Source organism: Pinus tabuliformis, chromosome X (assembly GCF_031772625.1).
Source record: "Pinus tabuliformis cultivar Carrire ecotype Pingquan chromosome X, CPIR1, whole genome shotgun sequence".
Lineage (NCBI taxonomy): Eukaryota > Viridiplantae > Streptophyta > Pinopsida > Pinales > Pinaceae > Pinus > Pinus tabuliformis.
The window spans coordinates 500,210,087-500,223,166 of NC_142308.1; the positions used below are offsets into that span (position 1 = coordinate 500,210,087).

A 13,080-nucleotide genomic window follows, 5' to 3' on the forward strand; every position below is an offset into this window, starting at 1 on the left:
AATTATATTCCCAAAAACACATTTATGGGTCACATTTATTACTCCATTCCCCAGTATATTGATGAACATGAAATAGGACGGACAAACGGTGCCAACATATTTATTCTAATCCAAATGTGGGCTATGGTGCCATAGTAAATTCAACAATGAAAACGACAAACGGGCTCTTCTCAACCTAGTACTCTTTAAAACTTGGCCACAGGACAAGTGGTTGTCACTGATTCTAATTTCATAAGTTTTTTCAATTACATAATTTCAATATATATAGTTTAGTTAGATTATATTTTGGAATTGAAATCACAAGTTTGATGGTAATCCTGTGCAATCGAAGTTCTCAAGGGGTTTTCCAGCGTACTGAATTCATATATACAGTGAAAAAACTAGCTTAAATAACACAAATCAAGATTTCACCTCAAATTTTTCCACCAGATTCCAGCACCGGAAAGTCGTCGTTCCCGATTCTAGAACTGGGAATTGAACCAACTTATTACTCTTTCAAATTTGGCCACAGAACAAGGGGTCGTTCCCGATTCTAGAACCGGGCACAGCGATTTGACTGCTAAGTCCGATCCTAGAAACTACTAAGTCTACCATGCTAAGTCTACCAAAACATTGATTCTAGAACTGGGCGCAACAATTTTACTGCTAAGTCTAAGTCTACCAAAACCTCAATTCTAGAACCAGGCGCAACGATTTGACTGCTAAGTCTACCAAAACATACATGCTCACTCTGCCCCTCTGGTTTTGAACACGTGACCTTTTGAGAAGAAATACATACTCTTAACCATTAACCATTAAGTTCACTCAGAGAAATTCATAATAAAATCATTAAATTTAATTTATTTAAATTATTTATTTAACAATTTAAATCTCCAAAACTTTTCTTCATAAGTAAAATTCTTTTAAATAAAATATAAATTTTAATTCTATAAACCATGTATATATTATATATTTCCATTATTCCCTTTTTGATATATTGACTGGAGTACATCTCCCCCTGGGCATAAGTAAAACCAAATACCAAATACCATCTGAATCAAATTTCATTTTTGACCTTTTATCAAGTCAGTCATGAATCCTTTCATAATCCACATAAAATTTTAATTCATAAATAAAACATTCCAAAGTATGAAAATTTAAATAAAACATTCACAACTGCTTCACTGGACATAAAGCAAATAACATCAAAATTCTCATAGATATTAGAAGGCATGATACACCATGATCACAACCCAGCCAACTATACATACTGCCATACCAGGCTACCTTTAGCAGTTAAACCAGAGCTATAGCACAGTGAACAATCAGTAAAACCTCCACATTATTCCAACTGAATAAATAAACAATAACAATACTACAATTGAATAAAGCATCAACAAGAACAATACACCCTGAATCCACCCATGCTACTCCAATTGAATAAAAGCATCAGCAATAACAATAAACCCTAAATCCATTCCATTATGGTTGGTTTATATGTCAATAAACCCTGAATCCATCCATTCCTTTATGGTTTATATGTCCCTTTGACTACTGTCATTGGGCAAGATGCATTGGACACAACATAATTGCTCACGCTCCCAAGTAAAACTCTGCAGAAAATGAAAGCCAAACCATCAGAAGAAGACGATGCCAAAGTGACTTAGGTGATCACACAGAGAGAGAATACCTTTTGATGAGTACGAGGCCTCTGCTGCCCATGACTAAGCAGTCCACCTTAAGATCTTCAATTGCATCACAGATTTTTTCCCTTGGATCACCCCAGTAAACCTTAGTTACAACAGTTGCCTATATAAAACATACATAATTTGTTAGTCTGGCTATTGTCATGAAGAAAAGTCCAGCTTCTGTCTCAAATCTCATTGAGGTCTGCATCCCTTTAACCTTTTAGCCCCTCTTCAGGTATGACAAATTCAAATGAATTGATGTTAGTTTGATGAAATATAAAAATAAGACACATTCAAGTTTATATCTGGCATTTTATTTCTCCTGATAAACACCTAACGTTTCTTAACAGAATAACCAGGATTTTAGAAGGTTTGCTGACAGAATAACGTTTCTTGACAGAATGACCTAAATTCTATATGGTTTACTTCCTATTAATGTGAGAACACGTGAAAATTGTCAGGAAGTTTATGGCATTCCAGATGCCACTAGAACTGATGTTTGTGTCCAACACCTGCCAGAAGGTCAAAAAAATTTGTCCGCGTTAACTGCAAAAATAAAGATAGAAGAAACTCACGATGACCCTATTCAACAAGAACTAAAGAATAATATAGATATGGGGACTTGTTAAATATTTCAATGGGAAAGGACACATATAACATGGAGGAAATGTAAAATAATAAACCAACCAATCATCATAAAGGAATATAACCTGCCACATTCGTTGCTGAGTATCAGAACAGCTCTAATGAAGTCAATGTTGATGAAACTCAAATTTCCTTTATAGTAAAAAGCAATCAGCTACAAAAAGGTATTTTGGTTCCTCCATCTTCTAAAGTTAGTTCACATAAAGCAAATAACATCAAAATTCTCATAGATATTAGAAGGCATGATACACCATGATCACAACCCAGCCAACCATACATACTACCATACTAGGCTACCTTTAGCAGTGAAACCAGAGCTATAGCACAGTGAACAATCAGTAAAACCTCCACATTATTACAACTGAATAAATAAAGAATAACAATACTACAATTGAATAAAGCATCAGCAAGAACAATAAACCCTGAATCCACCCATGCTACTCCAATTGAATAAAAACATCAACAATAACAATAAACCCTAAATCCATTCCATTATGGTTGGTTTATATGTCAATAAACCCTGAATCCATCCATTCCTTTATGGTTTATATGTCCCTTTGACTACTGTCACTGGGCAAGATGCATTGGACACAACATAATTGCTCACACTCCCAAGTAAAACTCTGCAGACATGAAAGCCAAACCATCAGAAGAAGACGATACCAAAGTGACTTAGGTGATCACACAGAGAGAGAATACCTTTTGATGAGTCCGAGGCCTCCGCTGCCCATGACTAAGCAGTCCACCTTAATATATTCAATTGCATCATAGATTTTTTCCCTTGGATCACCCCAGTAAACCTTAGTTACAACAGTTTCCTATATAAAACATACATAATTTGTTAGTCTGGCTATGGTCATGAAGAAAAGTCCAGCTTCTGTCTCAAATCTCATTGAGGTTTGCATCCCTTTAACCTTTTAGCCCCTCTTCAGGTATTACAAATTCAAATGAATTGATGTTTGTTTGATGAAATATAAAAAATAAGACACATTCAAGTTTATATCTGGCATTTTATTTCTCCTGATAAACACCTAACGTTTCTTAACAGAATAACCAGGATTTTAGAAGCTTTGCTGACAGAATAATGTTTCTTGATAGAATGACCTAAATTCTATATGGTTTACTTCCTATTAGTGTGAGAACACGTGAAAATTGTCAGGAAGTTTATGGCATTCCAAATGCCACTAGAACCGATGTTTGTGTCCAACACCTGCCAGAAGGTCAAAAAAATTTGTCCACGTTAACTGCAAAAATAAAGATAGAAGAAACTCACAATGACCCTATTCAACAAGAACTAAAGAAGAATATAGATATGGGGATTTGTTAAATATTTCAATGGGAAAGGACAAATATAACATGGAGGAAATGTGAAATAATAAACCAAACCAATCATCAGAAAGGAATATAACCTACCACACATCCATTGTTGAGTATCAGAACAGCTCTAATGAAGTCAATGTTGATGAAACTCAAATTTCCTTTATAGTAAAAAGCAATCAGCTACAGAAAGGTATTTTGGTTCCTAAACAATAACAATACTACAATTGAATAAAGCATCAGCAAGAACAATAAACCCTAAATCCACCCATGCTACTCCAATTGAATAAAAGCATCAACAATAATAATATACCCTAAATCCATTCCATTATGGTTGGTTTATGTCAATAAAACCTGAATCCATCCATTCCTTTATGGTTTATATGTCCCTTTAACTACTGTCACTGGGCAGGATGCATTGGACACAACATAATTGCTCACGCTCCCAAGTAAAACTCTTCAAACATGAAAGCCAAACCATCAGAAGAAGACAATACCAAAGTGACTTAGGTGAGGCCAACTTGCAGTCCGAAAAGGGTCAAGCCCTAAAAGAGACCTGAACCTCAGATCAGACTATGGTGGAGGGACGAAAGGCCTAAGAAGGTTTGCTAGATTTTTGTAAAGGCAAAGCCTTTATAAACCAATTGTATAAAATGGTTTTTGGAAATGTTTGAGACCACTCAAAGCAATGATGGGACTGCACAAAGGAATTTTGTGAAAGGAGGCTATCACATCAACCCAGGAACTTGCTTGAAAAGCAATTATATTCCTCCTCCCTTACAGTGACTATTGAGAAAGTTCCAAGAAAGTTACTATCGCTATTCAAAGGAATAAGAAACTTTACTCTGTAATTTCGAGATTTTTTCAATTTTAGGACTCGAACTCAGATAGTCAGATTGCTGCCACTCCTCCTTCCATATTTCCCTGCATATTTGATTGAATGAGGCCTTCAAGCATCAATGTACCATTACAAGGCAACATGGCCCGTTGGCAGAGAAAGTAAGTTGTGAGCTGAACATCCCATGGCTGAACACCGTGGCAGCACCTATCTCCTATGTAGCATGTGCATTAAAGTACAACCCTTGAAAGCACGTTGGCTCCTGAGGAGTAGGGTTACTGACTAATGATTGATCCACATACATGGTGGACCAATTTTTGTTGAAATTTATGATTAAATGGATTGGAATTATAGAGCCTGATTGGCACTGATGGACTCAGTAAGTAAACAAATAATTTGGCTGTAATTGTATTTGTAGATTTTGATAGCATAGAAGGATTCAGTAACAAACAACTCACTGCACTTGAATTATGCCAGTTGTGACATACAATTTTCTCAATCAAAGAAACAAGAATATTTTTAGAAATGAGGGCCAAGGTCGCTATTAAATGCAGATTCTACATAACAGATAGGTAGAGCCAATGTCTTTAAATGAGATTTTTTGGAGTTTCCTAGTGAAAAAATTTGTGGCCAAATCTTGATTTGTGTTGTTTAAACTGGTTTTTTAATTGCATATATAGATTCAGCACCCTCAAAAATCTCTGGGGCACTTTCTTTGTGAAGAGTTCACCTAGACAGCTTGTGATTTCAATGAATCCCTAGCAGATTTTAGACAAATTTAATAAGAAAACTTTCCAAAAAATCACATTTAAAAACTATTAGAATCTAAAAATATCTTGCAATCCTAAAAATAAGAGCAAGTTCAAACCATTAACCTTGTTGTTATCTGCCAGATTCCCGATATATATAAAAATTCCCATGGTTGCCCCTATAAACAACATTTGCTCACCTGAAAACAAAGCACTACTATCAAAGAGAGGGGAGACTGCACGAATCACAAACAAACGAAAGAGACTCTTAAAAATTGTTGCTTGTTGCAGATTTTGTTTCTTTCTTGCTTGCAGTTATAGTATCTGTCCTTACCTTTGAGTATATTGGCTGTGAGATAAGAAGTGAAGAGAAGCGGAGGACACCATTAAAGCAGCAGTAGCAGAGGAGGTTTCGATTGGGGCGACCTGGGAACACATCCACATTACTCTAAACTCTTGATCTCTCCATTAGTCCTGTGAATGTGTTGCAAGGTCATCCCAGTCGAGCCTGCTCTGTCTCATTTATTCATGTGAGCCCAATATGCAGGGGAAACCCTTTCTGAAACTGCATCAATGAATGTCTGTAATTTATAATTTATTGAAATGAGATTGATAGAGAAGGAGAAAGGAACCGAAATCTGGTAGTACAAGCAATACACGTGAAGTGCAGATATGGCCCTGAGATTTATGTTGAGCTACGTCGAAATTAGATGGTTTCACACACTGTCGGTGGAAGCAATGAAAGGGCTTAATCTCCTCCATATTTAGGTTGAAAGGACAGCGCCATGATGGGAGGTCAGTATGAAATTGCAATGTATGGAATGTACTCCAGTACTATTTTTACCAGGAATAATTGAATAGTACAAACAATAATACTTTATTATAATAATAGAACGAATTGAAGTATAGTAAGGTTTGAAGGTGTCAAAGCCAGTGTGAATGCTGACGTGTCTAACAGTGACTATTGAGACTATGACATTAGCCAGGGACTTGCACACCAAAACCCATAACCAGTTTCTGGCCCGATAAATCTTTTGTTCATGGATGATATGTTATAAATCATATACATTTCACAACTTGCTTGACCACGGTAAGATAAGCACCGTACCTACCTAATGTATAAAAGAAGACTGATAAGCAGGAGGGGGGGCAGGTAGTCCACTGCCAAAGCGATGGTTGTTGTAATTAGTAGAGGAATTGTAAGAACCGTGCTCTAATATGTCTGATTTTGAGTTTGAGTCAGTAAAGAAAAATGCTCAAATGTAACTATGTGCTCCTTCAGCAACCATGATGTGATGGTGACTTGGGAGCTCCACAGGCAATTTGTGAATTTCTAACCATTACATTAACCCACTTGCAACTTCTCTCGGTAATTCCTTCCTCGCATCTCTATTAGATACTTAATAGACATTTTAACATAGGATAATGTATAAAACACAGGGAGAACATCAAGGTCTACAATGGAATTTATTGTGAGTATTAAAATGTTTAGATATTTGTTTTCAGATATTCTAATATAATCCCACTGCAGCAGAGTGAGGTACAAATGTTGGAGAATTCCCAAAACAAAAAATACTTGTGTCATTTTGACTTCTTTTGAAGTTGAAAATTCTTAAGAGAAATAATCCCAACAACAATGTTAATATACACACAATAATCCAAAAATAGGGACATCCAGTTATGCCACTGCAGTAAGATCACCTAAAATATCACATAGAAAACAACCACAAACCAAAGATCGCCCATGTGGCATGGCACTGAAACCGTTTACAATGTTAGTAACAAAGTGAGGAAGGATACTATGACATTAGCCAGGGACTTGCACACCAAAACCAGTTTCTGGCCTGATAAATCTTTTGTTCACGGATGATATGTTATAAACCATATACATTTCACATTTTGCATACGTATAGAAGTTCAGTTCGGCTAAACTTAACAGAAAGGAAGTATATCTCTAGGTGATAATGACAACTCTTCCATGTTACACTTAAGCTCAGTACCTTGTAAGGATTTTGTGCTAGAGGGTGCAGATTTGTGTAATAGTAGATAAAAATCAACTCTCTAATACCATTTTTAAATATTTCTAATAAATTTTTATATTTCTAAATCAAATTCCATGAATTTGCCAGAATTCTTAATTCCATTGCTAATTTGCAAATAGCTGCACACATATGTTATTGCAGTTTAGGGTGGGATAACTCTGTACACTATTCCAGGTGGGAGAAATCTGTGCATAGATTGATAAAGGAAAAAAAAACCACTTGCTATTCAGAAAAAAATACCAAAAAAATTCGTGAAAATAAATTAATATAAATACATACTGGCCTTGATTTTTTAACCATTAAAAAAAATTAGCATTTATTTTTGTTCAATATAATATAAAATAACAAACAAACATCTTCAATGAAACGAGATTCGAAAGAAGGAAAATCTTGAAATTGAAACTATGTGGCATGTAAGTTGTCTGAAATTTGAATATACAAACTGAAATTAATGAACATCTGTGACATTATTTCGTCAAAGCTCTACTCGTTGGAGCCAATGCACAATATATTCGTTCACAAATTCCAAATACAGTCAAAGGACACACAATAAACAGACCAAACGCAGAAGATAGTCTTCCACAATTTTCAAGTATTGATATCATTATCTGATTGGATATTCAAAGTAGAAAAATAGACAGATACATTCAAACTATTCACGTTTAGTGCAAATATGTAAAATGCAAAAGGGCAACCCTTACACTACAAGGTGGGTCAGTGCATCTCAAGAACTAAACGAATAAGAAGCAACCCTCGTAGCCACAATAATGACCCACATTCAAACCCTGGAGGCATAAATCCTTGATCTTGTGTATTATTTAGTTGAGTTTGATGACCATGACCACATGTTAAATGACAATGGTGGTGTAAGAAACAGTGTCTTATTCAGTTTGTGAACCCTACCGAGATCATGTGGAGTTGGGTTTCATAAATCTAAAAATGAGAGAAATGAAGACATAAATGGTACAAGAAATAGGTGTCTTATTAAGTTATTCAGGCTGTGGGCTTCACTGCAATAATGCAGAGTTGAGGTTTACAACTCACCATGCATCAAAAAACAAGAGAGAATTAAGGACGAATGGTACAAGAAGCAGGTCTTTTATTCAAGTTGTGGGCTTTACTGCAGTAATGTGGAGTTGGGGTTCCTTTTTACTTACAGATCCAACAATAAAATAAAAAGGAATGAGGGCACGGATGGTACAAGAAATATGCACTTTTTTCAAGTTGTGGGCTTTACTGCAATAATGCAGATTTATGAAAGAACGGTACAAGAAACAGGTCTTTTATTCAGGTTGTGGGCTTTACTGTGATCATGCGAAGTTGGGATTCTTTTTCTCTCACAGAGATATACAAAGGGCAGGAATGAGGACAAGTATGGTACAAAACATTGTTCCTATTTATTCAAGCTATGTACTTTACTTCAATAATGCAGATTCATAAGGTTGTTTAACTTCACTTCAATAATGCAGATTCATATAAGGATGGTATAAGAAACACGTCTCTTAATCAGGTTGTCGGTTCTATTGCAACCATGAGAGTTGGGGTTACGGTTCATGAGCTCCATACCACTAGGTGTCAAGTTTGAATCTAAGTCTGAATCTCACTTGAGAAATCTGAATCCCCTTAGAGGTGAGGTAAGGTGCACTAGTCTATTGCCTATGCCAATGCCAATGGGTCTAGCATGTCTAAAGGTTAAATATACCATCCATGAATGTGGGAAACCATCCTTCCGAAGGGTTTCCTAGCACCATTAAGTTAATGAATTCAAACAAATCAAAGCTAGTGAATTCCAACAAACCTAAATTGATGGAATGAAACAAAACAAAGCTACTGAATTCCAACAAAGCTAGATTGATGGAATGAAATGGAGTGATTCCATGCTTACCTGCGTATTCAGGGGCCAGATAACCAAAAGTGCCAACCAGCCTGGTTTCAACAAAAAACTTTCCATTAGGGGCCAGCTTGACCAACTCGAAATCCGAGACCTTGGCCCTCATGTCGTCGCCTAGAAGAATATTAGAGGGCTTCAGATCTCTGTGAATGAAGCTCGTCTGTGCAAGGCTGTGCAGGTACTCAACTCCGTGGGCGACATCGAGGGCAATGGAATGAAATGGAGTGATTCCATGCGTACCTGCGTATTCAGGGGCCAGATAACCAAAAGTGTCGGCCAGCCTGGTTTCAACAGAAAACTTTCCATCAGGGGCCAGCTTGACCAACTCGAAATCCGAGACCTTGGCCCTCATGTCGTTGCCCAAAAGGATATTAGAGGGCTTCAGATCTCTGTGAATGAAGCTCGTCTGTGCAAGGTTGTGCAGGTACTCAACTCCGCGTGCGACATCGAGGGCAATGGAATGAAATGGAGTGATTCCATGAGTACCTGCGTATTCAGGGGCAGATAACCAAAAGTGCCGGCGAGCCTGGTTTCAACAGAAAACTTTCCATCGGGGGCCAGCTTGACCAACTCGAAATCCGAGACCTTGGCCCTCATGTCGTCGCCCAGAAGGATATTAGAGGGCTTCAGATCTCTGTGAATGAAGCTCATCTGTGCAAGGCTGTGCAGGTACTCAACTCCGCGGGCGACATCGAGGGCAATGCTAAGCCTCTGTTTCCATTCTAGCGGTCTCAGCCCGGCCGCCGCCCATTCAAACAGATGCAGACTCAGCAGCCCCTGGGGCATATACTCGTACACGAGCATCTTCTCCACGCCGTCGATACAGTACCCAAGGAGACGAAGCCGATGCGCTGCTCAGGCAGTTAAGGTGTTGCAGCGACCTCAACATAATCCAACGACTCAAAATGGCTCAATCGTCTAACATATCATCTAATGGTACAAAGTAATGACACGTAGGCAGAGAGCAAAGTTGATTTTAGAGGGGAACGCCTTACGGCGTAAATATTTTTGGATGAAAATAGATTCATAGTAATGGAATATAAGGTTGATAGGTAACAAGGTTTACCAGTCGTATCTGCATTTACTTCCATGAGAGCTAGACGTTGGCATTGGTGCTGCAGTGTTGAGAGCCAACGCTAGATCCAAACGCCAATCCGGAGCTGACCACAGAATGATACACGGAGTCCACACCTCTATGGTCATAATCGATGTGCTCTACCTAGGTAACCTGTTATAAACAGTTAATGAGTCAGTCAGCAATGAAAACCTGTAGGCAAGGAACCATGGATATTAATTCGATAACATGGAATAATTGTTATGAGCAATTACATTTGAACAATTGCCAGAGAGGTCTTGAATTATTAATCCCGATGGCTGCCTCTTGCAATTCACCGGAATTGAGTTCTCCACTAAACTGTCTGCAGAAACATCTACGACGGTCCATACTCCTGCACCAAGCTGCTGGCAGAACCTTAAGAAATACAATTCTCTAAGCGGACCAAGCGGTGAGAGAGCATGGAGCTCCATATACATCTGATATACATCTGTTATGACATTCAGTATATCTAATGAGATTCTACCTTCTGCATCGATAAAGAAATATGTATAATTCGCTTCACAAATAAACTATTCTAGAGACCATTACTAAGCTTTAGAAAAGTAAAAATATTTAAATTTCTAATTCAAAGCTAAAGCGTTTTTAATCTAAAATCCTGGACTTAAATAATGAGAAAATACTTGATTTTCCAATTCAAAGTTAAAATGTTTTTAATCTAATATCCTTGAATTAAATAATGAGGCCTAATCTGATTAGGTATTTTAGAGCATTTCACTTCCCTCTGTAACAATACTCAGATCTGAATAAAAGATTAACATACCAGTTGGAGTTTGCCGTTCATGGTATCCCCTACACCATCGCATAAGACCTCCAAGGTCGTGGCTCTGGAAACAATTGATGCGAACATTTCCGAATAACGGTTCTGAATTGTATACGAAAGTTCAGTTAGTTAGTTCAACCGTGTATAGAGTAGCAGTAGTTAGAAATCGATCAAGTAGGCAAGAAGATGAAATGGTGGTGGTACAATCAGTGGTTGTTTGCTTACATACCGAATTCATAAGTATCTCCACCAGATCCATGCTATTCATAAGCACGGTGGCAACACCTCTGCTTCCCTCAGTTCGGTATCCCAGCGGTTTCGGACCATTGGCCGTCGGCAATTGGCGAAAATATTCATCATGGTTGAGCGTTTCCTTTATCCCATCGTGAGGAATTTTGATCCAGAAAGGTTGTTGCATTCCAGCCATTCTGATGAGTTCATTCATGGATGCCACGGCAAGTTCTTTTGGGGATGATTTGTCGATCCCACTTGGACTTGATCCGTGTCGGCCTGCACCATCGACAGTGGAAAGCCCGTCCAGGGAATTGAAAGCAGGATTTACACGATTGATGACACCAGCACTACCAGTTGCCAGGCTCAGAGAAGTATCGTGTACAGGGGAAAGTGATGCTCCAGGCAGATTTTCTACAATCGCAGCAACTCTCTGCAACTGCACAATCGGGAAAAGAAACATACGATTATTTCTGTCAGAAAATAATATTCTATAACCCACCAACACAGTATAATTATTTTAAGAATTTAATATTTGATAGAACGCTTCCATGAATGTCAAATTGGGCCACTTACAAACCAAAAATCAACACCACGGTCTTTCAATCATATAGTTAGTAATTACAAATCGTTAAAAACGGTCATAAACATATAGCCCACTTCCGACAAGAAAAATCATTCCAAAACCAGTTGGGAGAAGGCAGTTTTCCACAATCTCTGAGTTTTCTGCTTACCAATTCGTGCATTAGCAGGATTAATTTCATTTCAGTAGAAAGAAAAACAAATAATTACTACTGAAAGGAAGAACTAAATGACAAATATAAGTTTAAAATCCTAGCTTAACTTCAAACCAATACCCTGAAACAAAAAATAAGGGTTTGCTTAGTTTTAATAAATGTATGAAACCGTTTCGAACATGAAATGCACCGATTTCATTTGGAAAATTCCCTTCAATATTAATTTCTCAGAGTTAAAGCTAAACTATGTTTAAATGGCAGTGGAAGCAAACCTCATGTTTTAATCTGATGTTCTCCAACCGCAGTTCTTGGTCTTCCAAAGACATCTCCGTGAGCATCGCAGGTCCTCCACAATGGCAACAGCTACAGTTCGTCATTGCTTCTTTAATTAAACGATTTTCCATTAGAAGTCTTTCATCGGGCAACACCCAGGGCAATGCTAAGCCTCTGTTTCCATTCTAGCGGCCTCAGCCCGGCCGCCGCCCATTCAAACAGATGCAGACTCAGCAGCCCCTGGGGCATATACTCGTACACGAGCATCTTCTCCCCGCCGTCGATACAGTACCCAAGGAGACGAAGCGGATGCGCTGCTCAGGCAGTTAAGGTGTTGCAGCGACCTCAACATAATCCAACGACTCAAGATGGCTCAATCGTCTAACATATCATCCAAGGGTGAAAAGTAATGACACGTAGGCAGAGAGCAAAGTTGATTTCAGAGGGGAACGCCTTACGGCGTAATAATTCAAAATAATAATTAAAAAATGATTGGATTTGGGATCTCTTAAAAAAGTGGATTGAAATTGAAAATTTGGAAATTGATGAATTATTAGTTTCTTAATAAGATTTTAGTAATAGATTTGTTTGTTGACCACTATTAGTTTAGCAATGATAAATGCAACTCATAGTTTATGAAAAATAAATATTTATTTTGTAATATTATTAAATTGGATCATAAATGGAAGGTTTTATTGAAGCCTTTGTATAATGCCATGTGGATAACTATTTCACATATTTTATGGATATAGTTGCAATGTTCATGCATTAGTTTTAGATATTTATATAGTGATTTTTTATTCTTAAGTTTTG

At 37.5% G+C, this 13,080-nt stretch overlaps 1 protein-coding gene across 1 annotated transcript; it reads right to left on the reverse strand.

Moving 5' to 3' along the window:
• Positions 1-1,125: 1,125 nt before the first annotated feature.
• LOC149140872 (homeobox-leucine zipper protein PROTODERMAL FACTOR 2-like) lies at positions 1,126-12,533 on the reverse strand. Its single transcript, XM_089448016.1, has 7 exons — positions 12,267-12,533; positions 11,256-11,696; positions 11,027-11,128; positions 10,479-10,682; positions 10,216-10,377; positions 1,670-1,788; positions 1,126-1,592 (listed from the first exon to the last, which is right to left on the reverse strand). Exons 1-5 carry the CDS (start codon positions 12,396-12,398, stop codon positions 10,369-10,371), a joined length of 888 nt encoding a protein of 295 aa, XP_089304142.1. The 5' UTR covers positions 12,399-12,533; the 3' UTR covers positions 1,126-1,592; positions 1,670-1,788; positions 10,216-10,368.
• Between the last annotated feature and the right edge of the window lie 547 nt (positions 12,534-13,080).